Below are 26,779 nucleotides of genomic sequence, written 5' to 3'. Positions count from 1 at the left end.
TCTGGAACGGCACATGGCCTGACAGTGGCTTGACCACAACCATATAACAGCATTAACTTCCGTGGAGATCAGTAGAATTGTGTTAATATTTCGAGAACACCTCTCCACACAGACGTATAACATCTCCTACAGCACCACCGCTGGTTTCGGACAGGTATCTTAGAAATACTTCCTAACAATATCCATAAGACGCCAGATTACGTACAGTACCGATGCTTACTGCATGGACCTAACTCGGATGGGGGTTTTGACTACACCGTACTCTCAGCCTGTGGAATCTATGAGGCAGAGGAAACACCAAATGAAGAGGAAGACACTGGTAGCCAAGCTCAAAATTACACACCTGCACCAAGCATCCTATCACAGCCAGAATCTATCTCAGATACTCCTTCTGCAAGCAGCCTACAATTGATCAACAAATCTGTGTGCAGGTCCTGTTTGAAGTTCGACACAGAGAAAGAAGAATGCTGGGGTTTCGACAGCTCGGAAGCGCTCAATCACCACGGACTGAAAGCTTCTGGAATCTGATGCCGCATTACATCAGAATATGAATTCAGATTTAGTTACACCTTCAGCTCTGGCTCTTCAACATAGTCTCTCAGTGGCCACTTGTGACGAACAATCTCCGCCCATGCCCACTGTTCATCTGGTTGCTTGTCCGGCCCACGCCAAGCGATCGTACTTTCATGTTCCTTCCCAGCGCAGCAGCTCTAGGGGCTCTGTTCTGCTGGCTCTCCTCCAATTTTAGCACGAACCCAACTACGATATGATCCTCCCATAGCTTTGGGTGTCGCTGGTAATTCTGCTGACATACTCCGTCCACTTTTATGTTCTGCCGCCTGTCTACGCAGCCGTCCGTGGAGCCGCATCTGAGTCTATAACAGCTCCACCGGCTCCACCGGCTCCAACTCCATCGCCCCGCGATACTCGCCCCGCAGATAGCTTCTCCGCATCCCATCAGCTCAGAACTGGCCGTCACGAAGGCCATGATAGTAGTAAACTTTGCTCTTCCCACCCCAGATTTCCAGCTGTCAGTGGCTCTCACGGCTCTCAACCCTGCTTCACCTTAGACTACTGCACTCCTGAATAAATACAACTAATCATTCTAGCACAGAGGCGGTTATTGAAAACGATTCACTAGTGCTGTCAGCACCGACACTAACATAAAAGCGGCAGAAAGCCCTTGAAAAGCCCACCCCAGAGTCAATGAAAAAAATGAGGCAGGAGAAGATAATCGAGATTTTAGTCAGAAGCGGGCAGTGATTGAGGTTGAAAAGGCAGCTGAGCAGATATACTGTACTAACAAGCCTATAAAAATGATGATATAGAAATTGCACTGTCATCAGAGTAGTCATAGTCAATAGAACCTCGCTTACTTGGCCTATTTCAGAATCACTATAAGCTAAATAGATAATCATAGTAAAGCCATTACATCTACAATCAAGTATGCAGTCTGCTGGAGGGTAGCCTGCTCCGGAGATGACTAAAGTACCCTTGCCCCACTGAGAAAAGGGCCGCATCATTCTATCACCAGCTCTCAGGCAAAGGATTAAGAAGAATCCGACTATTATCCTGTGAGAAGGAGTCTACCGGCCTGCGATGAGAAAGGATTAAAATCTCAGGTATACCTTTCAGTACGACTATAAGGATATTCCAGTCACTGGAGTTCAAGAAGTCACCATTTAGGAATCACGATTGCGGGGCCGTAAACACAACTTCCGAGGCCACATTGAGTTTATAACCTGATGCCTTTACGGAGACCTACAGCAGACGTACACCAATTCCGTATAGGAATTCTCCCTTCGCGTTACTAACAGGATGCTTGCGGATATGATGGTTGCAATAAAGTAAATGCTCACCTATGAGATACAGGGGTGGGGATATACGTTGGATAAGACCGGCTACAGGTTGATAATACTATCATCGATTTCCCTTATTGGCCTCGCTTATGTGTTCGCCCTTTATTAGGATGGATAGATACTTTAGGCTGGGGTTTCGTTTTCTGGTTTACTGCCTGTTAGTATGGGTGTCCAAGACACCTCGGACTCAGTATGTTTCAAGGCGAGGATGTCATCATGATTTCAAGAATATCTTCGCAAGTGACTAAGTGACCGCGAGTGTTCTAGTGCTGGCTCAGTACCTGCTTAAGTGGCCTTCGGAGATCGGCGAGACTCGAATGGCGGCGGGGATCTGATTGGACGGCGGGGATTGACTGTAAACGTCATGCTGCAACCGCGGGCTCCACCCGAACCGTACAGAGAGTATTCCTTCTTTTCTTTTAGAAGTAGTAGCATGGCAGTCTTGACCTTGCGCATCCATTTGTGAGCTCCCTTTGTGTAACGCCACATAATCAATGGAAGAACAGAGTTATTCAAGCGCTTATCCTAAGCAACGCTCAATTATCCGCCGCGTGGAAGACACCAAAGGACGGCCTTTTTCCTTCAATTGTTGCTCAATAATCATACCGCTAGCCGTTCCTGACAATCAGAGTGGACATAGAGATACCAAGCCCAGACTGGAGCCAGTGCACCTTACATGCCAGTGGCATATTTCCGGCACTTTTTGTGCGTTCATGATTATATGAACCGTTGATCCCCCCTCCCAGATAACCACCGAAAGCCGGCATGGAAATGTCCGCCGACCAGAATCTCGAGAGCACGCTCTTGTGCCTAGAAAATACTGCTGATAGCTGACCGGGTTCCCTTCCCGTCTTTATGGACAATATTATCCCCCAGGACTGCATATCCCACCCTCCTCTTGAAGACGACGGCCTCGGGCTGCATAATTCCTTCTTGCCGCCGGTGCCTTGGGCCTTGAGTCCCGCCGTCCCAACTGATTTCACTGTCAGTTCGCAAGCCAGCTCCGGCGCTCCTTGCCAGACAATGCGAAATCCCAGCAATCGCCAGCGGGAGTGTCCCACCGCGCGGACCTCTACATTTGGTGCAACTACAAAGATGTCTCCTGCACAAATACACGAGATAACCTGGCGCGGTAGCGAGACGAGCAATAGCAGCGCCGACCGTGGCAGTAACAGAGACAGTTCAATGTACAGTTCTCGAAAGAACTCCAACAGAATCCCTTCCCCGGGATTCGAAGAGCACGAGTACAAACGGCGCAAACGCGAGCGATCCCTTGAGCGCAACCGCGAGGCAGCTTATAAATGTCGCAAAAAGAAGAAGGAGCAAGCTAAGCGTCTGGAGAGTCGGTGTGAGACAGTATCGCAGGAGAATTCTTTTTTACAAAGCGAAGTGAGTCGTCTACGGGGCCAGGTTCTGAACCTAAAGGATGAGCTGCTGCGACATTCCCGATGCAGAGGTGAAGGGATCAAGCGCCATTTGCTGCGAATGGCGAAGCAGGTCCCTGGTAAGGCCGAGACAACATTGCAGATTTCAGAGGATAATGTTCAGTCAGTGGAACATACGGGGGGTTCCATGCAGGATCAAGAGAAAGTTGGGTTCGATGATTTGGTGCAGCTTCCAGCTTCAGGGGATGACTCATCGGCAGCGGCGTGAGAGGATACCGAGTAATTGTCTTCATGAGTTGACTTCCAAAAAAAAGACCGTCACTGATGTCTGCATGTCCCTTCAGGCTGGTTCAGAATGCAGGCTGGCGGCTTGTAGCCACCTGGAGTATTAGTGACCATAAGCGAAGGGCATTCTGCAATAGGAAGACTATTACAGGTTTGCTGAAGCCCCAGTGGTAGATATCCCTGGTTCACGTGATCACATCGCTGCTGCTGCATTAGTTGTATGAAGTGCAGCTGAGCACCCTGTATGTCGACCGGTGATGTGACCATTACTGGATGCGTCACAATCGGGGCTTGATTCTGTGCGGGAGCTGGTGCTACGTATAGCCTCTGGAGAGCATGAGACTCATGAGTCGGTGAGGTTATGAGGGTTTGTGGCTTGCTGGTCAGCAATGACCGCGTCCACCACTATATCCCGTGATCTTAGGGATAGAGCGCGGAATCCAGATCTTTTGCGCAAGAGGAAGTCGTCCGATTAGCGGGATAGTAACAGGGAGGCAATCCACGCCCAGACGTACGTAAAGAAGCTGAATGAGAACGGGAAGCAGTACTAACTGACTGTATAGTAATGACCCGAAGAAAACCAGTACGAAAGTCAAAGCGGATAAGAATAATGAGGAATGATACTATACAGGCGAGAAGAATGCGACTAAAGCGGCCCCGAGTAGGAACCACCTATGGTGGAGCGAAGATTAAGGAGTAAGTGAGTGGGAATACGGACATAGGAGGTTTGCAGAGACGCTATGAGAAGGAAGCATTTCGACAGAGGCAGGAGGCTTGGACGGACAGGCTGCGACGTATCATATCACAAGTGTAGTGAAGGGTGGATTCAGCAAGGAGCTATCCCGGAATGGTGATGCGCTAGCGGCTGAGCGGTCTAGCATAACGTAAACCACGGTCGCGCGGACCAGGAATGGATTCTTCGGCTTGTAACTAGTCCATAAGTATCCGGCACTGAAGGGAGTACTATCGCGGTCTCAACCGGTAGCATAAGGTGCTGTAAAAGCACGGACTACCATAGCTGAAAGCAGCATGACATGTCAAAGTTCGAGTGAGGTGACTCAGAGTGTGCAGAGTCGGGGAGTCCCATTGCAACGAGCATAACCGCTGGACCCTCTATGAGGCAGTATTTACCAAGGTAAAACACACCGGCAACCTCTCTGTCCTCCCAACGGACAGGCCTTCGATGACGGAGATATTACGTTTTGAGCACACGTTACCAGCCAGTATGTTGCCCATCGGTACCCTGTGTTTCCTATGACTACCAGGTCTGGTCGGCCTGGTTGCATGGAGATGCCCAAGGGTTCTCCATCTAATGATGGAGATATCATCCCCTTTCATTCTGATCTTGTCCATAAGTAGAGTAATCCGGAAGGTCATGTTTGATTTTTACCCCCTTGCTAGGGGCACTATTCCAGGACCACAAATTGCGCAGTCGTACAGGATCTGCCTCCACGCCTTGAACCAAGGTGATATGTGAGGCCCGAACAAAGAAAAAGAACCGGGAGGCTATACCACGAGTAGCGAGCAAAGGAATCCTAGCGGTGGAGCTGGAGACTAGACAAGTCCCAATAAACCTTGTTTGAGCGTGCCAGTCAATGTTGCCTAGGAACTCATTAGACCCAGGTCAGCAAGACAAAGGAAATTCACCCGCCCGATCCAATCTCATCTGATTCGTCCACGGCGTTGCCTCGTACGGAATTGGATGCTACCTAGGAGGTCGCACTTGTTCTCGTGCCATTATGATCCGCAGTCCAGAAGTCATTCTGGGCGCAGCTGAGTTTGCAGTCTCGACGAGGGTCGCTCTCTTCTTGCCTATATTGATAATAAAGCGTGGGCCTAATTAGAACGTCTAATAACAGTTTCAGGGGTACAAGGCTCTGTGATACTCGACCACCCGAGTTTGTCCATTGAGTTTCAGGGGGGCATTGTCCGTTCTGAGGGTTTGGAAGATCAGTCCTAGCCACTTGATCTTGTCTACATTATACGGGGTATGACTCTGGGAAAATAAGCAAGTCGACAGCGGTCGGGTACTGGGCATCGGTGCTGTAGATACGGGAAAGTAATACGACAAAAGGAGGAATCGGTAGTCATTGTGCTCTGTCGGACCACGGTTGCCCAACTGTTTCCAAGTGGTCTCCACTGAGCCTACTGGTCAGATCCGGAACCCGTTTTCCAAGGGTCGTCTGTGTACTTGAGACGCCCATTGACCAGTTGCGCGGTCCCACGAGTCGCGCACATCTTCACCCTGCCATGTCCACGCCGATCATTTCCTTTCCCTAGTCGGCCCCGTCTTTAATGGAGTACCTCACGCCTTGGGGCCGAAACCCTGAAAGGGCATGGTCATTTCGGGAAGTAGAGTCGGGTTTTGCTCTTCGTATATGGTCACCATGTGCCCCTGGACATTTGGTAGAAGGGAGCACGCGCAGAGATGAGCGGATACCGTACCCGGCACTTTAACGACTCTTGAAGTTCTTCTGAACCACATGATGGTAGCTTGACTTAAATAACCTGGTTAGTGGCATGGCATGGTGGCGCCAAGTAACGTGACTATATATTTGCACGCACCATGTCTTCCCATGTCTTCCCATGTCTCCCAACTGTTTGCATATGGTTGACCTTTCCCAATTGTCCTTCTATAGTATGATAATGAACTTGGATTATCTTTAACATGACCATGCGGTCATACTTGAACTACTGTTGTAGGCGGCCCGATTTACATAGTCATCAATTATATCTTATTATTGCCTAAGGGGAAGCCTCGCAATTGTACTCTGAAACGTCCAACGTCTCGTCCATCGAACGAACTAAAGGACCCGCCATACATAGGCGCTCAGTACTTGAGGATTCATTAGATATAAGACGTGGCGGAGGCGAAGACAGACGTAACGTTATGTCCATGTCGCCATGTAACATAACCACGCGTTTGCAAGAATTACTTTTTCCCGTATTCCTCCAAACTAAATTGTATGTGGCTTAGCTGTCCGTACCTCCTTGGCTCCTATGATAATGAAGCTGATTTATTTATTACATAGCTGCCGTCCTTCAAGCCATCACACTGAGACTGTAGTGGTGAACGCCCTATTTGCGCTGTCATTAGTATAAAAAAGTACGGCCAGGAAGCCAACTAACTGCACATCGAAGTGACCAAAGATAACCAATCTAAAAGAAAAGAAAATGCTTCCTGTGCATAGCTGCTCTGCACTCGGCTGATTCAGCAAATATAACTAAATGGCTCGTGCTGTGCCCGCGTGGCGCCGAGCGTACGATGGTTCCAGCTTTACACCATGCCAGGCGGAGAACGTACTGGATTGGGCCGTTCAATAAATGCCTCGGGCACACAGTCCACAAGCCGGTTTGTGCTCTGACCGCGAGCGTGCGTCGCCTCCTGCGGTGGCACACCGTCCGGGTGATAGTGATAGCGCAGTCGATCAGAGCGCTCCGGAAGTCGTCCAACATGATGGTGCAGGCACTTGAAAACGAACGCCAACTACAGCAGGGTCAGCATGCTGATCTTCCTCTCGTCAGTGGCGGCCGTATACCTTCCAGAACGGCTCTATCCCCGGGGGGTAGCCTAGGCGATGCTCGACCCGGATCGCACACATGTCCACCACCGCAAACACGACGGAAATCACCATGAACAGGAGCATGACGCCGAAACGTGGGCTGATGCGGATCAGCTGCACCAGCGAACACCCATAAGCCCGCTGGATGATGTACACGAGAAAGCAGGTGGTGAAGATCCACCAAGGGTCCCTAGATTCGGATCAGCAACGCCAGGCGTGGAAAGAATTGCACTCGAACACCGCACCGGAACAGCGGCTCGAGTGGCCGAGTGGTGGTGAACAAGGCCTGACCCCGGTTGAAAAAGGCAAAATTGGCATAGATCTCGACGACCCAGTACGGCCGGACCGCCAGCAGGATGATCAGATACAGTCGCGTGCCTTAGGGCGGGAAAAAGCCGCGAATCTTCATCCATGCGATCACGTTGTGGAGGGAACGCGAAATTGTGAGACGCACGGCCGTGACTATGGCTGGTATGATGAACGTTCCGTGCTCAAGGGCCGGGGCGAGCTAAGCGTCCACATCAGCAGGGGATAGTGCCCCATTCCGCGCAATGAGGCAGCACAACTTACCTCTGCCACAATGAGTTTGTGCCGTCGCGCTCCCACCCTTCTGCTCCTGACAAGCCTCCTTTCGAAACCGCGATTGGACTAATGACTGCCCCAATCGATCATCTGGCTGACCTGTTCCGAAAGTGGCCACATACTTCTGGCCTGCCGAATCCGTGCACTAAATAAGTATATGGTACACTCCCAGGGTTGGAATCTTATAATGTCTACCATGAGCTTCTTGTCCGACCGCCACTAGTGTTAGGTCGAGCTGGCAAATTTACGCGGACTTGTGAATCCAGCGGTAATCTGAGTATATCTGTGTGGCTGTTGAATGTGTTGAATGTGTCTCTTTTATTTTAGTTTGGGATCCAATACCATACTGTAACTTGGTGGTTGCTGAAGGTGTGGTCGTAGCACCTTGGAAATAGCATCTGCAGATGCCGGTGAGTTTTCCATTTGCTTTATTTTTGGTCCTGAGCTAATTGGACCAGGACGCAACGGGTCGGTCGCTGGAAGCGTTGGATGCGCTGTTTGAGCGTCCATGGTACACTGTGCACAAGGTTGCATACGCCAGGATCGAAACGGTCGGCAAGGAACCGGGCAAACCAAGCGAGGCCGGACCATAGCATCTAGAATCGGCAAACAGGGTTTAACAGGGTTAGCGTACGAGTGAGGGCATCGCCAGTGGCAGTGGCGTGGGTGTGTTTTCGGTGTGGTGATGGCTGCTTGCGGAAGTCAATCCACCTTACTTCATCATCACTCAGTTGGCCCTAAATCAGGATTAGACACAGACACCACTCACTACTACACTATTGTGATCGTGTATACATCTCATCATCGACCCCTCCAAATGTTTTCTTCCCCGCAACCCCTCCCCAGAAGTTCAACCATTGTTTCCTCAGTTACCAATTACCAGCTACCAGCTACCAGCTACCATGCATCACCGTTATCTGGTATTTTCCCTCTTCCAGGCTGGAGTACTCGCTGCTCCGGCCTTTACTGGAGGCCCCGTAATTGTCGGCGAGAATGGCCGCACCAGCGCCCCTACCCACGGCCCCTACACTGGAACCCCGACGGTTACAGGTGCTGTCACAGCTCCAGGCACACTGGCCCCCTCCATCGCTCCCAAACTCCCCAACCCGACTGCCACCTACTACAATGCCGATGGTGTGCCTCAAAATCCCATGCCAGCCCCCTATGTTCCCGCTGGCGGGCTGGGAACCAACGGCACCGAGCCTCGCTACATGGTCGAGAGTGACTGGGACTTTGAATCGATCGCCCTCGGCGTCTACCAAGAGTACATCGAGCTGGACCTGTTCCACGATGGCCTCGCCCGCTTCAGTGAAGAGGATTTCAGAGCCGCCGGCATTGACCCCGAGGTACGGTCCCTGATCCAGTTCTTCGCCGACCAGGAGACCGGCCACGCCACCCTCCTCAGCAACATGCTGGGAGAAGCGGCCCCGAAGCAGTGCGTGTACGACTACCCCTACACGAATGTCCGCGAGTGGCTCGACTTTAACCAGCGCGTCACCCGCTACGGCGAGTCGGGTGTTTGGGGATTCATCTCACACTTGGACTCGCGTGAGGTCGCTACGCTGCTCTCACTGTCCATTGCAACCGAGGCACGTCAGCAGTTTGCGTTCCGGCAAATGGCCGGTCTCGCGCCCGTCAATGTCTGGTTTGAGAACGGCTGGCCCCAGTCGTGGCAGTGGACCATGCTCGCGCCTTACATTAGTTACTGCCCCGAGGGCACCACGCGCCTTGCCTGGCAAAACTTTCCGACTCTGCGCATCCTCAACAACCCTAACATCAACAGGATTGTGGCGAACAATACGCAAACAGATGGAAGCGAGCAAGTTGGCGACCGCATCACCGATCCCTCGCGATTTAACGTCAGTTCTGGCGACAGCTGCATCAGCGCGCAGGGAGTCGGTGAGAACTGCAGCCCGGCAATTTCTCGAAACCGCACACAGCCGCTCTCGTATCCTGGAAAGAGGGTCTTCTTCGAATGGGAGACCCCGGGACAAGCTGTGGGTCCCAACAACTCGTACGTCACCTCGTCCACCGCGGGCCAGCCCAAATTTGTGGCGTGGAGTAGCCAGTTGAACCTGACCTACTCGCCATTGACTGTGACTGAGGGTAATAGAGGGTGGACGACACAACCAGAGGGGTTTGTCTATGGGGATGATGGGATTATCAACGGGACTATGGCTGTGATGCTGACCGACACGGATCTGTTCGTGACCCCATTCAACTTGACGCAGTTGAACCCCCACATTGTGGCGCTTGGTCTGTACCAGGCTGGCTGAGTGGAGATAAGAATATTGATGCATGATTGAATCGATAGTTTACTTGCAATCAGACAGATTTGAGATGTTGAAGATCTACTCTCGACGCCAAAAAGCAGCCCATTCCATTTGTATAGAACCGACGACACGGGCGCACCGCGCGTAGATTCCTCAGTTTCCGATGAAGCTTCCAAGAACAAAGAAGAAGGCATAGAGATAGAAATAGAGCCGATGCCCGACCTCACCACCTTTTTGCAGTATTCTAAATGCCAAATAGCGGATAAAGCCAGCGGCATCTATGGAGATAGCGATGTATGCAAGTCTGAGAAAAAGACCATAATATCGATAGGAAATATGTTGTCGGCTTTGATAGCCCTACCATACGCCTCCTTGCGTCCAATCGCCGAAATCGCCAAGAGGAAGAGGATTCAGATTCGGATGTATTCATACACCGTCCCAGCCAACGGTATCTATGGCTATGCGGGAACTGCCCCCTCCGCGGTAAGCAGATTGCGCAATTGTCAAGAACTGTTTACAAATGTAATCTTTTTATGTACTGAAGACTCTGGCTCCACTTGGACCCGTGCATCCCGGGTTGCCCCAGGTCTTCTGTGGTATCGATATACTCGGGGGTCAGGTATCCATCGCCAGCCTAATCTAGCAACTTCAGACCTTACCCATTGTGGCTGTGTATGTGTGCTGTGCGTTTGGTCCTTGATGCCTTGTGAGTGGGGTCTTGCTCCCTGTCATAGAGGCAAAGTGCAGCCCCTAGACGAGAGTATGTAAGAGAAACATAGAGATGGGTCTTAGGATGTTTGCTCTCATCGTGAGTGCTTCTCTTGATCGACAATAAGAAGGACCCTCTAGCACCTGATCCACCACTGTAACGGGGGCTGTTGTCTTCATCTCCTGGAGTAAAACCCTCAGTAGGGAAAAAGCTCGCAGTGATAGTATGGGAAGTGAGTGGCTTCTAGGCTCAGGCAACAGGGGGTTGGTAATTGTATTGGTAGGAAGCGGGAGGATCTGTGATGTTGGCGGTCGTACGTCGATAGCTGAGGAGTCCGGGCACACAAAAGTCTAGCTATCCCTCTGTTCGAGGCCGCATGGATGGGGGAGGAGGCAGATGGAGGAGGCGATCAGTGGTATGTGCGGTCGTGCATAATAGCTGAGAAGACTCGGGATACCAGTCTAGCTATTCTTCTGTTCCAGAGCCGCGTGGGGACGAGATAAGGGGACGAAACAATCCGCTATATTGGTTGTCGTGTGTCGATAGCTGAGGCTTGAAGCAGCAAAGTCTAGCTATCCCCATGGTCGAGGCCGGACGGAGAGGGAGGAACCAGGCAGGGGAGAGGTCAAACTGTAGCATCGGCAATCAAATGTGGTGGCTAAGGAGGCAAAACACACAGGTCTAGCTATACTTGTAGCGATAGTAATGGTACATTGGTAGTTGAAGGCGTCCTGAAGAGTGAGGCCAAGGACTCTTCTGTTGGAGGCTGTGTGGAGGTGCGTAGTCATCTCGTGGTGGTGAAGACTTTCACTTGCAGCACGCCTGGTGCTCTCGCCCACAACATGACCATTTTTCATCTGCTCTTTTTGGGCAGGCCTTAGTTCCTTATTGTAAAGAAGGTATCTGCAAGAGTACTAATCTCCAGCACCGCGTAGAGGTGCCTCCAAGAGGATGATTTCGGATTTCGGATTTCGGAGTTCGGATTTCGGGTTTACTCATACACCATCCCAGCCACTCATGAAACCCGTGGCTATGCGGGAACTGCTCCGCTGCTTGCTAGGCAGCTTCGCAGTTAGCTACATTTGCTATGTACATATTTCTGCCTGCCTTCAATATGCGCCTTAGTTGAGGGCTTGGCTCCGCCCAGATTTAAATCTGGGGGTTCCCCAAGCCCTCCCTTGATCTCTGATGCCCAAAGACCTCAGTGCTCCGCCTGATCTATTTCCTCGTTGTCTACGGCTCCGAATTGCCCAAGGAGCCCAGTGCACGTATCATAAATTTGGCTGCTCGGATTGCTAGCTTCGGCGTGTTAAGGATCTTCTTTAGACTTCCTTCTCCCCCGGCACCCCCAACCTTCTGCCAAATATCCCTTCGCAAAGGATTTTGAAAAGAGGGCAGGCAAGGAGTACATGCTGCACTGTCTGGGTTGCTTTGCCGCATTGACAGTCTGCATCTGGTGTGTTTGGCACACCTCCTTGGTAGAGGTAGTGTCGAAGACCTATCTTCCCTGTGCGCAGTTGAACGATAGCCGTACTAAGTGCCCGATGAAGGCCCTGGTGGACCCTTAGTACTTTCTTTATCGGGGTTGGCGTCAGCTCGTAAACCGTCCTGCCGTGGGGGCTAGACCGCCAGTCGCGTTCCCATTGGGCATTTACTATCTCTCGTATCCTTGATTTTATGGCTGTTTGGAGGAGTCTCTGCTGCGCCGGTCTGGGTGCAGTGTCGTTGGTCATGACTTCTGTCCTCCTGTCACGCCGGGTGCGGACCTGCCGCCATCCTGTGCTTCTTTTGCTGCTGCTGTATCGGCTTGTTCGTTTCCGTCGATGCCCCTGTGCGAGGGTATCCATCGGAAACGTATGATGAGTTTGCGTTGACGAGCCTTCTCCAAGGCAACTAGGACGGTTTCCAGGATGTACTGTCCTGATTGTCTTCCCGGGATTTGTAGTGCTCGTAGCGCTGCTTGGTTGTCAGTGAAAATGATTGCGTGTTGTATTGGCCGGCAAAGGATGATTATCAGGGCCAGTAGGATCCCTTGCAGTTCGGCGGCGTATACTGTGGCCTCGGATTGTTCACCCTCCGCGGGCTGCGGCGCTAAGCTTGACCCCGGGCTTGTACAGCCAGTCTTCAAAGAAGCCACAAATATCCCAGAATTCATAGGTTCCTAGCGGTGCACCCACATGGAGAGGATGACGCATGTAGTGTTTATCAGCTACTATTATTATTAAGATATATTGCCAAGCGGTCTATCTTTGCATACTACTATGGTAAATGCTAAGACAATTTCTAGTTATCTTAAACATAATATAAAGCATACGAAGTCTCTTCCCAGTATGCTAATAAATCTATAAGATCTAATAAGATATTAATTCAACCACTTTGCCTCTGGGGCTGGGGTGGTAGTAAGAAAGAGATAAATAAGAAAGATATCTAATAAATATTCTTAATATATTTAATATTATGAATTATAGATGTATTAATCCGGAAAATTTATTCTACAGAAAGGACCAGTTATTACTAGTTTTATTTTATTTTAATAATTTCTCTAGTAAGACTGGGCTTACAGTCTCTGAATATATATATTTTTAATAAATTAATATTACTTACTTTCATTCCTAATATTTATTATTATTCTGGTCTTAAGTTCCTGGATATCTTATTTATGTAGATTTCTGCTATTCCTGCTGGTAATTTATTATAATCTCTTAAACCATATGCTGCTTTCTTCTTATAAAATTCTTATAAATATTGATAAGGCCCCGTGGTATAGGGCTTAAACAGAAACCTATTATATTATTAATAATTATAGTTCTATCTTATCCATTATCTGTTCTATATGCTATCTCTATTTGACTTGATACAAGCACAATGACGAGAAATTGATGTAATTCCAGTAAATAATATTATTATAATAAAACTTACAGTTATTATGAAGTCTCTTATTCCCTGTGGTCCAGTACAGCAACAGCTTCTGGGGGTAATATAAGCTTTGAGAATTAAATAATATTTTTTAGATTGCAAAGCATCTCCTTAGCTAATATAAATCTATTATTAAAAGCTATTAGAAATTAATATAATTCTATAAATACATTCTTTGGATTGCCCTTGTTCAAAGCATCTAAGAAGATAAGGAAATAATTATAAATAGGCTTGAATAACTGCCTGGGTATTTATTATAATTTATATATTTCATGATATAAGCAGAGATAATAAATAATTTACTTTACTAATTAAAGCTGCTCAAATCTGGCTTACTTAAATTCTGATAAATATAATACTAGCCCGAAATTTTGATGCTCTAGGAAAAATTGAAACAGTATTATAATTATATAATAATACCTGATACTAATAAACTGACAGTTAGAATATATATACCTACCTGATTTGCGCAGGTCCTAATCTTTACTATAGATATAAAATCTATAATAACTTCTTTTCCTCAGTTTCAAAGACTTTAGAAAAGCTGTTATATTATTATTATAAATAAATATATTTTTTATTTACTGCTATTTATAATTTACTGATTACTATGTCAAGCCCTTTATCAAAGAGAAGATCTGGTATATCTATAATAATCTTAGTTAAATTAATTATTTTGCTCATGATAAATCATAGATATGCCTGCTGTTTGATATGGTCAACCTGATTAAAGTGAGGGTACAGTATCTATATAATATTATTATCAAACATAATTACAGAATAAGACTTATATTCTAATAGCTTCAATTCTATAATCTTATAACTTTACAATAATATTTATCTGCAGGATTGAGCTGATTAGTTTTATAGATTTATCCTGGGAATATAATTATATAAATTTAAGATAAAAAGATTTTAAGTAATAATTATACAGATATACTGCAGTCCTGGAGATAATTTCTTCTACTGGTAATATCTTATCCTCAGGAATAAGAACATATTAAAGTCCTGTGCGAGCTGTATAAATTACCTGAGTATCAACTAGCTTAAACTGTTTTTACCCTAGAATTTTAAGCTTTAAATAATCAGTCTTTACAGAGGTTCAGTCAAGGCAAAATATAAACTATATAAATTATATAAATAATTTATCAGGACTATAGCTTAGATATTAATTAAAGAAATATAATCTTTTTTTATATTTTATAATTACTCTGCTCCCGCAAAGAAATACTGCTTTCATGATATTCTATTATTAGATCTAGTGAAAACTTCCGGGTAATCTGAATAAATCTTATCATTATTAGAGAGAGCTAATAAAGAATATAATAAAAGTAATATATACTTATTATTATTAATATATTATTTACAAGCAGCGAGGTGCAGCAGTCTAGATTAATTTTTTTAATAATTATATATTTTAGAAATATCTCTTAGTTAATAACCTGCAACGTGGGATGGTTCCAGGTGAAGTACAGAGATATAAGATATGAAATAAGATAGTTATTATTAGTAATAACTGTCTAAAGCCTGGAAGATACTTAAAATAAAGAATTATTACAGAGTCTCTTTATAATTATCTATAACTGCGTGTTAATAATTAGAAGCTTATATTATAGTATAATATTCTCTGCAGGTCCCATGCTCTTAGAGTACTCTGAAATTATATTATTAAAGTTAATAGCTAGTATATTAATAGCAGTAGTAAGATTACTTAATTAAATATTTTTATAAATATTTTTAAATATCTGCCGGGCTCTTTCTCCATCTGAGAATCAGAGTATCTTAAAAAAAAAGTATAACAGATTTTAATAATATTCTAGCTCTGCTTAAATATACCTGACAGAGATCTTCTGCTTAAAATTAAGTATCTTATTAAAACTGCAACTTCCGGTGTTTTGACATGCTTTATAAGGTAGCAGGTATTTACTATACTATAAGTTCTATTTATTAACCTGAAGAATAAAAGCAGTAATAAATAGCTAGTTAAAAAAAAAAAATATAAAATTCTTGAGAGAAAGAATTTAGATAATCTAGATTTAATAAAAAATATATATATTTTCTTTTCTCTCAGTATTTCTTGCTGTTTATATATAAAATTAAAGTTAAGATATTATCTTTTGCTTTATCTACTTATATAGCAAACATGCGGTTGAGTTCTTCCTTGACTTGGCTAATATAATTAATTTAGTTATAACTGGACCACGAGGTCCTGGAGCCAAAAATAGAAGATATTTATCCTGGTTCTTAGTATTTATTATAGATGATAGTATCCCCCCGGACAAAGGAAATATGGTTAAGAGGAGATTAAAAGATATTATTATATTATTAAATAAGTAACTGAAGCTGCTCTTAAGTAAATCTAATTATTTAATATAAGAAAATCACATTAAAATATATAGTAATATTCTTGAATCTGCATCTGTTATCTTTGGAAAAAGAATTACAAAGAAATATACTTTAGCTTAAAAACATAGAAAAAACTCTGAAATTGTCTTATCTTATTATAAAAGTTTTCGGTATAACGCGTGACCTTGGTAGTATAACTTTTATAAAGAGAATAAGATATTCCAGGATTATTATTAAAATATATATTTTGTTAGTATACAGATGGCAGGCTCTGACAGTCAGTAGTCATTGCTAATTTACTCATACCGCAGTAATAATTAGGCTTGGTGCAGATTAGACAGCTGCTATTACTCCAAAAGTAACGAGACAATTCAACAAATAAAAAATATCATGATATACATGATCATAGATATCTTCTGTACGAGGACCTGGGAAAGGGAACAGGCAGGATTAAAAAGAAGCAGGAAGATTTACTAGATAACTACCTGAGACTATAATTAATAATTATTAGATTTTAAAGTTAAAATGTCTGCTTGGTATAGAGGACCCCTCAGCGGGAAATAAATAAATATTAAAATATATTATTTCTAAAGCAAAGACTAGTTACTAATAAGATATTTTAATTATAAAATTTAATTATAAGTAAATAACTTTTAAAGTTTCCTTGCAGTTCCTCACTGGAAGTCTGACAGTAGCACAAGGCGCAACTAATCAAGATTATTATTATATTTATTACAGCCCTATACTGTTTGTTCTGGTCAGATCTATAAATAATAATACCATGGCTGCTTTGCATGCTCCAAGGTAATGACTAGTCCTAATATTTATATAATGCTATGGGTGAGGAGGCTTAAGTATTACTAGTCTAGATATATAATAACAAGTCTAGAATATCTATTTAGACAAGATAGCATCTAAATTAACAGATATATACAAGATCCCTAGACTGTATTGATCTACTCCCCGGCCCTTAAATAAATGTGCCAGAGATAGGCTATGTAGGCTTGTGCCTAATCTGTTACTAATCTGGTCAGATTATTCGAACGCATTATTTACCAGGGATCCAGGATAGGAATACAGGACTCGGATACATATAATATATAATATACTAAACTCTACTTACGTGTAATATCAAGACCGTGCAAACTTACAGGTTGGAAAAGGCAGCTATCGAACCGGTGAACCATAAACAAAGCAAGGGAGAGTTTTTAAAGAAAGAAAAAGATAAAAAAAAAAAAATAAGTAATATAATAAATAAATATTTTAACTAATACTAGATATACAGTAAATATAATAGATAAGAAGTGCGAGCTAGCTAAATCTTTATTTTTATCTAATAACTATAATAAAGATCACGCTAGTTAATTATTAATTTTCTCAGATTACATTAGACTTGTCATCTCATGGTATAGTATCCTAGAGATAAATATATATATATGACTTCTAGAGAATAAACCTTACTATATTATCTTTTAAATACTTATAGGTTACCCGGAAACCTGCCAACAATCTGAAACCCCATATATTATAGAAATATATATAATTATTGGATCTCCAATAAGTATTTCTCTATAATATATATATATATTACCGTTATTTATTGCTCTTTCAGACGGATTGTCCGGTCCAGATTTATAAATATATACGCGACTAGCATATTTATCTATCCAGTATAGACACTGACCTGGTCTCTGAAGGAAGCAGATAACTGTCTCAGTAAATAACTTTTTTAATAATCAGCTGTCTTTGGAGGAAGATTATTATAAAATATATTATTAGAATTCTGGCTATTAACTAATTTCTAGCTATCTAGATCTGGATGATGAAAGGCTTCTCTGATATTAATTATATTATATAAAAAGATATTCAACAGAGGTATAAAAATATAAAATTAGATAATATTAATAATTTTTTCTATATTTTTCTTCAGATTTAACAGGTTCTTAGAAGTAAATTCTCTGACAGATAAACAGTCCACAGATTTATTAAAAAAATAATTAATTAGAATAATATTCTTCCCATTTCCTATTTCTTCAGTAAGTAAGCTCTGGTCTGGCTTATACTACTAGTAAGAAAGTTGACTGGCATAAATATATTATAAAAGTTAAGCTAAGGGGCGAGGTAGCGGGATACTATAAATTTTTAGTATAATAATCATATCAGACTAATAGTTAGAGCTATACCATGTACCATAGACAAATAATAAGATAGGTTTTTAAGACATGATTAATAATTAAATATAGATTTAATATAGTATCTTTTGGTAAATAATTAAATATATTTAAAGTACTTCTCAAACCCAACACATAGCCAGAATACTAAAATTCCTTAAGTATCTCGCAAACTCAGCCTTATCATTATAAACACTGGATAGTATTAGATTTAATATATAAATATCAGGATATACTCTGTCTATTTTTTCTATTCTTATTCTCTGACAGAATTCCGCTCCCAACCCGTTAAATTAGTTCTGGATTTCCAAATAATAACTTACTTAAGAAGAGAGTTAACTTTTAAAAGCTTTTATAAAATATATCTGGACAGTAATATACTTATCAAGGACTTGGTTATAGAGCTAGAGAGATATAATCTAGTTATATTACATAGTCTAATACTAAGTATGGAATATATAAATTAAACTATCTATAATAAATATAATCTTCTCAGCGCTCAGTATAGCTTAAGTACTGATCAGATTCTGGAAGCCTGTATTATAGACTGTGAAGGCCGTATATGTAATACAGTCCCAGATATATTAACAGTTATTCAAGAAGCTGGAGAGTTGCTAGATATTATTATTAATATTATAATCAAAATATATTTTATGAAATAAGTATATCTAATTATAAAGTATCTGATTCCTTGAGATAACAGCAGTCTAAACTTATACTGTCATTATCAAGGCTCTTGCAGGCATGGTATTATAAGTCCAGTAATCTATATATAATTATAAAATACTATAATTATATTTATTTCTAGTTTAAAGGTGATGATCTCCTATCTACCCTCAGACTTTACCAGTCTGTTATAAATAGACCAGGAGAGAAAGCTTTGACTGTACTATTTTTATAGATTATATCTGATATTAAGTACAGGCTATTCTGGCTATCTAAGATCAAGTTCTGGTTATCTATAATAATATATACTATTTTCCCACTATAATAACAATCTTTAATTTAGCAGTTGAGCCTCTCATGCCCAAGAACATATATAGTACTGTCCTAGCCTTGAATATCTGCTATTTAGCTCCCATGATTATTGATGTAAATTTATACTCTGGAGATATATAGATTACAGTACTAATAATCCTAGAATTTATACTTTTATTTTACTTTCATTATCTCTTATCTTTGTCAGACCCTATACTGTTATTATATATTTAAGTCAGATAACTAGTGAGTTAAGGAATTAGAATGCTTGCTTAGTTATATAATATATATAAATTAGGCATTGAGTTGACAGCAGATAAATAAGATCACAAGAATATATAAAGATAGCCTGAGATAATTTATCTTTACTATACACGCTAATTAGTACTTGTAAGATTATATTAGTTATATAACTATACTTGCTCTACTACTCAAATCTGTTGTCTAAGTACTCTCTATCTTATTACCCGGGTTATCCATAAAACCAGTCTTTTGCTTGTTATTAACCTAGGACCTCGGGTGAATTTCCAGCACGGCCTGCTGAATACACTGGCTGTATACCTAATAATCAAAAATAAACAAGTATCTATATATTTATATTATATTATTCCTACTAGTTGCACCTGCTCACTATCAGTCTCCGATATATCAAATACTTCGTGAGAATATATTTCTAAATATTATAATCAAGTACCAGTCCTTATGCTCCATGACCATGTTTTAAAATTCCTACAAAGCATATCAGTGAAAAGTCAATCTCTGTTTAATAAAAGATTATCTCAGCTAATAATTCACTTATAGATTACTGAGATAATTATAATCTAATATATCTAGCGGGGGTGTCTTAATCTGCTATCTACTTTCTAAAAAAGCATTTTGCTTATGATAACACACACAGATAATTTATTAACATATAGTAATTCTATATTATCCCTATAGCAGAGAATCCTGAATGTAGCTGGTATAAGATTAATATATATATATCTATATATAAAGATAAAAGAAAATAAAAAAAAACCAGTAAATATGTAATTCTCAGGCCCGGGAAAAATATTCTGTTAACAGAGTTACTAGAGCATTCAATTCATAGCAGATAAATTAAAAAGACTGAAGACTAGTCTATATCCCGGGACCAGCTATATAGACTATCTGCAGAAGAGAAAAAATACTAGAAGTAGAAGAACTTTAATATTAAGTACAGATCCACATAATAAAGATTACTAAATAAAGATTAATAGTTCAGAGACTGGAATAGCTTAAATTCTATAGCTCTTTAATTTTTCTGGACTCTTGCACCCCCAATTAATATCCACCAGAGCTTATAGAACTATTACAGCCATTAATAGCACGGATCCGGTCTAAGGATCAGAAGTGATTATGAATAATACTCATATCTTTATCATTCAGCTTCTTAGAAGGGCCTATATTATAATCTGTAATTTATTTTAGTAAGATATTCTAATGCTATTCTTATATATTAATATCCACTAATGGGCCTAGTTACCCGATTGTAAAGTATATAATAAAGATTAAAGATCTAATTATCTATATATCCTGAATAACTCTCCAAAGAGGGTAAGTGAAAGATAATTATAAAAGTAATATTTTCTGAGCTTACTTACATGCATGCCTAATTCTGAAGCTATTTGTATCTATCAAAATTGGTGATTAATAAAGCAAACAGCAAGTACCAGCTTTGTCTGGCTAATAAGAGTCCTCTTTAGAGATATCAGAATTTAACTGGATTATAAGTAGTAATATTATTCCTTGCATGCCGCGGGACCAAGGCTCCGGAATACTCTGTATTATTATAGCATAGCATTCATGAAGTATGCTTGCTAATACAAGCACAGTTTTATCTTTTATATATAGTAAAGCTCCCCTAATATATAAAAAAAATTTTAATAAATATTTTTTTTTTTCTATCTTATATTACAATTTCTTATATCACATTTGGCAGTGTCTTTAACTATATATAACAAAATTTCTAAGTCTAGGATCACTGTCAAAAACACTAACTAAAGCAAAGAAGAAGGATCTAGACAGACTTAATATTATATAAAAAATATTAGAGTCTGCAGCTTTAATAGATAATCTATCTTTAGAAAATATTATTATTTACCCCTGCTTTAACTTAGTCTCTGGAATTAAAATTAACTTTTAGTCTTCTGCTAATTTGGTTCTTCCAGAGGGATATTATTATTAAAATAAAGATTATAGTAAATTTCACCCGCCAGCTCTCTTCCGGTATCTTAGTATTTTGATTAGTAAGATTAAAAGAGAGTCTATATACTCCTAAGCACCAGATTAAAGCTTTTAACATACAAAATAAGCTAGAAATGCCAGATATATAATACGTAAAGTGCAGAAGCCCTGAGCTGATCTACCTGATAATTAATCAGGAGCAGATATCTCTGTTAATATATAAAGTATTAAAATATGATAAACTCCCAGCTTATAAGCTTATATTCAGTATCAAGTAAAAGCTTTAATTTAGAGATAGCTGAAGAAATAGAAAATAAGTCTTAGTATTTAAATACTCCGTGAGATATAAGTTATCTATAGTAAAGATAATTAACTGGTAAAATATATAAGCTACAGTTCCGGGCCTCTATTATAGTTAATAATATACGGATTCTTATAAATAATTTATTATACTATGATATTTACTCTTTCCAGTAGTATCCCCAAAAAAGCGTATGTAATATGAGCTAAGGGGGTATATATATTTTTTATTTCTATTAACTCTTATAAAATATTCTCTTTTATAGACTCTGTTTATCAGATAAAATATTATTATAGCCTGATTCGACTCCTGGCTTGATAACAACAGGCAGAAATAAGATAACAGAATTAGATAGGTTACCAAGATAATATCTTACAAGTTACAGCTATCAGCAACATGAATCTAGGATCAATACTATGACATTACATTCTCCGCGGGGACGCCAACCGCGATCAGGCATAAATATAAAGATGGATACTTGAATTAGAGCAGGCTTATCCTTGTCATGCTATCCAACCACAGTCTAGGATATTGTCCAGGTGAATGCAACTTTAAGGTTACTTCAAGGAATCATTATTATAGGTACCATGTTGGGAAAGTGTCTGATCTGTTATGAATCAAGGCTCGACTAAGTAAAGAATAGAGCTTCGTATACGGAATTTATTCCGTATGGAATCAGATTAATTAGAAATTAATCTGATATTCATCTTATATATAAACCCTCATGTTCTCAGATATGAAGAATAATAACGAACCTTCCTCTGAATCACAACATGATCGACACTGACACAGCCTGGGATAGGTTATTAAACTTTAGATTTCCAGCGCCTGTCACCTCAGAGCGGCCACAACCCGGGGTCCCCAGAGTAATGATGGCGACTCCCGAGCACGGGAGCTTCCGCCGTGAACTTTTTAGAAGCCCGCCGATCTAGCCAAGTTTACCTGAACTCACCCCGGGAGCAAGCCAGGGCACAGGACCGCGGTCGCTTACAGTACAGCTTGACTGATCTCGTATTCCTTGCTTGGAAATCAGCGATGATCAACAGGGTCAACAGACTATTGGTCCTTTATGCGCCGGTCGTCGCTGAACGCAATGGTTGCACCGATCAACCGAACAGTTTCTTCAAGGATGAGTGTCTCGCAGCAACCCGGTCAATCATGTGATCGTACATATTCACCATGAATATCTCGATCGGAATTCGAGACACGCCACCAGGAGGCTCTACAACGGCATGGCAAGATTCCACGTCCGATGAACTCATTCATGCTGTACCAGCTGGCGTACAGTGATCGAGCGAAGTACTGGCTCGCCCACGATGATCATCAGGCCATCTCTATCCTCACCGGACGCTGCTGGAAGATGGAACCCCCCACATCCGTAAGCAGTACAAGACGCTCACAGTGATGGAGAAACAAAAGCATACTGAAGCGCACCCGGAATATCAATTCTCACCGTCAAACAAGAAGAAACGATCGCGGACTGCAAGACCCAGTTCTCAGAAATTGGTATTACATTCAAAGGCATTCCCCAAAGTCAGCCTCAGTTCTCAGCCTCATGCTTGGTCTACTTCATTAAACAATGACCGCGTCAGTAGACCCTCCGCAGAACCATTCCTTACAGAAGAGGAAACTCTCCTCAAAAGCATTCCATCAGATCCAGATAGTTCTGGACCATTGCAAAGTGCATCCTCAGTGTGGTGGCAGGGGACAACCTACTCTCAGATAGTCTCTGCTGAGCAAGACTCCACGGGCACTCAGCCTTGTTTTCCTGTCATCACGGGCCAGCCGGGGATACCAGACTCTGCTTACTTCGTTCCCTAATTTGGATCCCCTGAACTCGAAGCTGTCAATAGATAGTCTGCTTTACTGCCACTGTCTGTTTCGTATGAGACTTGTAAGGTTGACGAAGAATTACTTATAGAAGGGACGCAGCGGGTTGCAACTGTAGGCCAGTAAGTAACACATCTGGTTCTTGCAGCATATTTATCACAGATTTTGGATATTCGTGTCGATCGCCTTGAATGCAAGGGTCCCATGTATATTATTTATTTTTGGTTATCTCGAATAGTGCGTGTATAGGCCAGTATTTGCATATTAGGCAATGACTTCCTCGGTAGGAGGAGGAAAGGAGACCATGTCCGCGCCTAAAACAATAGCACCTCACTTTTCTGCAGATGACCGGTTCAGAGCGACCATTCGGGAAGGCATAGCCCAGGGGTCATAAGAGCAACAGATCCCCGCACAACAGCCCAAGTACCCGGAAAATGTTTATATACCCCTGGGAGCCGACATGGTACTCTTAAGAGCAACGCCGCTCCCCTGATGCCCGCCATTCATCACAGAAACAGCAAATTTACTTCCTGCCTTTTAACCATATGAAAATTATCTTAGATGCTACCTAGCAGGCTGTACCACAGGATGACTGGACAGAAACAAGATCTGCACTTCAATAATTCAGGATGGGTGTGTAATGGCAGGCGCCAGCTATCTTCATGCGACATTCCATCATACCCTGTCGCTGCTGCGTAATTTGAGTCTGCCATTAAACCAAGGCTATAATAAAGTAGATGACAGGCCACTCATTGCGAACACAGAAAAACCCAAACCAGGTTTTTTGGGGCGTGTGCTAGTCTTCTTACGGGTCATACCTTTTTTTTTGCATCTGTGCACAGGCCGACCAAGCCGATCGTTTACTCATGGACGAGCAGCACCCACCGCCTCCGCTGGTGTACAAATATTCCGGGGGACTGAGAAACGAATTGGGGACCAGCGAGCGGCTTAGTGGACTTGCGATTGCAGGAGAAGGCTCTGTATCGGCTGCAGCCCCATTCCGTCAGCCCCAAGAGGATACCAATGCTACCGAGCCTGTCGAGGACCACCGAAAGACGTTGAAGGCACGTACTAAGGTAGATTCATGTATTATTGCATTCAGAATGCAGTGTAACTGCCACCATCTGCTGAGCAAGCGTTAGCTGATAGAAGGATAGCAGCGCAGGGTGAAACGAGCTTGTGAGAGATGTCATCGTAATAAAATCTCAGTGCGCAAATCACAAGAAACTGAGATAATATGACGAGAGTTTAGTGGGTGATGTTTCTGACTAACGGAATTGGCTCCTAGTGTTCTCATACGCCCTGCGAAGCGTGCCGGAAAGCCAGGAGTGCGTGCGTTCCTCAGTCGGATCGGCCGAGGGCGAACCATCGTACTACGATCTGTACCGAAACACGAACAGAGAAGTCGCCAATCCACAGGGCTTATGCAGACCAGCCTTCTAGTGACACCTTAAGAACGTATGTGGCTCACGCCAGCGCATCCATGGAGGAACACCGATGGAGCGTGTCCGATATGGGCCGCGCTTCAGATGTCGCCATCCCAAGAGACAGTGGTGCTGAACGTGGCTCACCCATTACGTGCCCTGCAGAAGTTACTGCTCGTGGTGAAAGGTATGAGGTTATAGATGATGGCAACAGCACTCTCCCTTCAGTCTCCTGGTAATCCATCATAATCTGTAGCCACGGGGGTACTAGCAACTCGAGGTTTCGCACAGGGCAGGTGCAGATGGTTGTTGATGCAAGCTGTGGCGGGGGAAGTCCGTCATAGGCAGTGCTGCGGAAACAGGCGCCAATGGATCCCAGGGAGGCGATAGCATTGGAGACTCAGCCGGGAGCGCAAAGCTGCCTTCCTCAACATGCTGCAAGCGAGGAAATCTTGGGACGCTCGGTGGCGCAGTTTCTAGGATATAACAGAGCCCGAGTGCATCGGACGAGGGAATAGGGCCCGGTATATCAAAAGAGGGACCCGGAGGGTACAGCTCTTGTGAGTGGTCTCCTCAGAAGGGCATGACGCCGCTTCTGCTCGGATGCTGAGGCTGTTCAGCCTCGCCTCCAAGGGGCCACCCTGCCGCCTGCGGTGCAGGAATAGACGGGTGTAAAGAACCGTCGGTCTCGGACCCGGTAAGATTGTCGGCTTGAGACCAGGTCCAACCCCAGAAAGATGCGGGCAACGTCTCCCACGAGTATGGCTCCGTAGCCCACGGCATCGAGTACCATGCATCTTCCGTAGGATCCCCTGTCGAGTTGTCTGCGGGCATATACGAGTTCGGGAGTGCGATTGCGCTAAGCGGGGGTCGCCAGCCTGCATTTACGCCAGTTCCGGATGGTCATCCCGTTCGATAACGTCGGTGCCAACGGACAGGAGTCATCGTGTCATGTCACGGTGCCGGAAGGCCAGGTCGAGCATCGTCACTCGACCTCGGTGTGTGGCTTCAATCCTCACAAGAAACGGGAACCGTTTGCGTAGTAGGAACGCGGAAATTTGCATGTCTATATGATGAATTATGATACAATGTTGTTCATGATAGGTTTGTGCTTTTTTACGAATGGTTCCCAAGGTCACATTTTACTATGTATTACTGTGATATGTTTATGAACGAATAGAACAGCAGTGAATGAGTCGCGGACGTTTGCTTCATACTTAGTTGCCATAAATTAAAAATCATCCCATCGCACAGGACAGGTTTAATGGGGGCAGGCGCTCCTAATACTATATCTCTGAATCGGATCCCGTGGAAACATTCTGTGTGATCAGCCGGCTGGAGTCTTGCCTTTGAACTCTTGTTACAGCAAATTATCTATCCCTGGACGCATAACTGCACGGACTTCGAGGAGAGTGTATTTAATCTTCCTTTAGCTTATTTGCATTTCATATATTTGCTCCGCAGTTGAGTGTCTGAAGTTTTCCGTACAAGGGTCTGTAGAATTACTGGCTTGCTCCCATAGCTCATTCGAGTTCAAGCGGTGCTTCTGTACTGTCGAGCGGCATACGTAGCGGTCGGACACAATCCTGTTTCCACATAATCCAACCTTGTCAGCATAATGTAGAGCTAGGGTAAGATGAAAAGGTGATTTTCCATAAGCCACCACGGTAAAAAGGCCGTCAAAATCCAAACCTGTCGGACAGAAGCAGAAGCTCGCTAAATACCCATTTACTGCTCCTAAAGATTACCTTCCATGCACCTCATATTTCTGATGCCTGGGCATGAAATTAGAAGGGGTAATAGGACCAAGCATTTTCCGGACTTGACCTCGTGGTTACACGGGCAAATGCACGTGCCGGCCATATTTGACCATCTCACCATCTCCAACTACAACAGGAGGGCCGCGGAGGTCAACCATCAAGAATGAAAGTATGTAGCATCTGGGTGTCCCG

At 43.0% G+C, this 26,779-nt stretch overlaps 8 protein-coding genes across 8 annotated transcripts; 4 read left to right on the top strand and 4 right to left on the bottom strand.

Moving 5' to 3' along the window:
* Positions 1-2,693: 2,693 nt before the first annotated feature.
* BO88DRAFT_344834 (bZIP transcription factor) lies at positions 2,694-3,512 on the top strand (the record flags this gene model as incomplete). The annotated part of the gene is made up of 1 exon (XM_025703257.1): positions 2,694-3,512. A coding segment is annotated over one exon (819 nt), but the record flags the coding sequence as incomplete, so codon positions are not given.
* A 50-nt stretch (positions 3,513-3,562) lies between these two features.
* Positions 3,563-3,889, bottom strand: BO88DRAFT_344922 (uncharacterized protein; the record flags this gene model as incomplete). Its single annotated transcript, XM_025703274.1, has 1 exon — positions 3,563-3,889. A coding segment is annotated over one exon (327 nt), but the record flags the coding sequence as incomplete, so codon positions are not given.
* A 1,501-nt stretch (positions 3,890-5,390) lies between these two features.
* Positions 5,391-7,925, bottom strand: BO88DRAFT_489466 (uncharacterized protein; the record flags this gene model as incomplete). The annotated part of the gene is made up of 5 exons (XM_025712706.1): positions 7,575-7,925; positions 7,338-7,470; positions 7,069-7,282; positions 6,834-7,016; positions 5,391-5,525 (listed from the first exon to the last, which is right to left on the bottom strand). The coding sequence occupies exons 1-5, from the start codon at positions 7,633-7,635 to the stop codon at positions 5,391-5,393; spliced, it is 726 nt and encodes a 241-aa protein (XP_025560974.1). The 5' UTR covers positions 7,636-7,925.
* On the top strand, positions 7,678-7,827 carry BO88DRAFT_344867 (uncharacterized protein; the record flags this gene model as incomplete). Its single annotated transcript, XM_025703263.1, has 1 exon — positions 7,678-7,827. A coding segment is annotated over one exon (150 nt), but the record flags the coding sequence as incomplete, so codon positions are not given.
* A 554-nt stretch (positions 7,926-8,479) lies between the features above and the next one.
* BO88DRAFT_406381 (ferritin-like domain-containing protein) lies at positions 8,480-10,014 on the top strand. Its single transcript, XM_025707139.1, has one exon. It carries the CDS (start codon positions 8,577-8,579, stop codon positions 9,948-9,950), a length of 1,374 nt encoding a protein of 457 aa, XP_025560973.1. The 5' UTR covers positions 8,480-8,576; the 3' UTR covers positions 9,951-10,014.
* A 2,371-nt stretch (positions 10,015-12,385) lies between these two features.
* On the bottom strand, positions 12,386-12,811 carry BO88DRAFT_344815 (ribonuclease H family protein; the record flags this gene model as incomplete). The annotated part of the gene is made up of 1 exon (XM_025703253.1): positions 12,386-12,811. One exon carries the CDS (start codon positions 12,809-12,811, stop codon positions 12,386-12,388), a length of 426 nt encoding a protein of 141 aa, XP_025560972.1.
* A 9,757-nt stretch (positions 12,812-22,568) lies between these two features.
* On the top strand, positions 22,569-23,388 carry BO88DRAFT_466689 (uncharacterized protein; the record flags this gene model as incomplete). The annotated part of the gene is made up of 1 exon (XM_025711484.1): positions 22,569-23,388. A coding segment is annotated over exon 1 (411 nt), but the record flags the coding sequence as incomplete, so codon positions are not given.
* Positions 23,389-25,400: 2,012 nt separating this feature from the next.
* Positions 25,401-25,772, bottom strand: BO88DRAFT_455618 (uncharacterized protein; the record flags this gene model as incomplete). Its single annotated transcript, XM_025710880.1, has 2 exons — positions 25,401-25,705; positions 25,760-25,772. 2 exons carry the CDS (start codon positions 25,770-25,772, stop codon positions 25,401-25,403), a joined length of 318 nt encoding a protein of 105 aa, XP_025560970.1.
* Positions 25,773-26,779: the final 1,007 nt, after the last annotated feature.

The sequence above is a fragment of the Aspergillus vadensis genome, assembly GCF_003184925.1.
Source record: "Aspergillus vadensis CBS 113365 unplaced genomic scaffold BO88scaffold_18, whole genome shotgun sequence".
Taxonomy (NCBI): Eukaryota; Fungi; Ascomycota; class Eurotiomycetes; order Eurotiales; family Aspergillaceae; genus Aspergillus; species Aspergillus vadensis.
This window is presented reverse-complemented; position numbering and strand designations above follow the sequence as displayed.

Bases quoted from the DNA above. Each gene is read 5' to 3' on its own strand.
- BO88DRAFT_406381 (XM_025707139.1), top strand. From the start codon at position 8,577: ATGCATCACCGTTATCTGGTATTTTCCCTCTTCCAGGCTGGAGTACTC.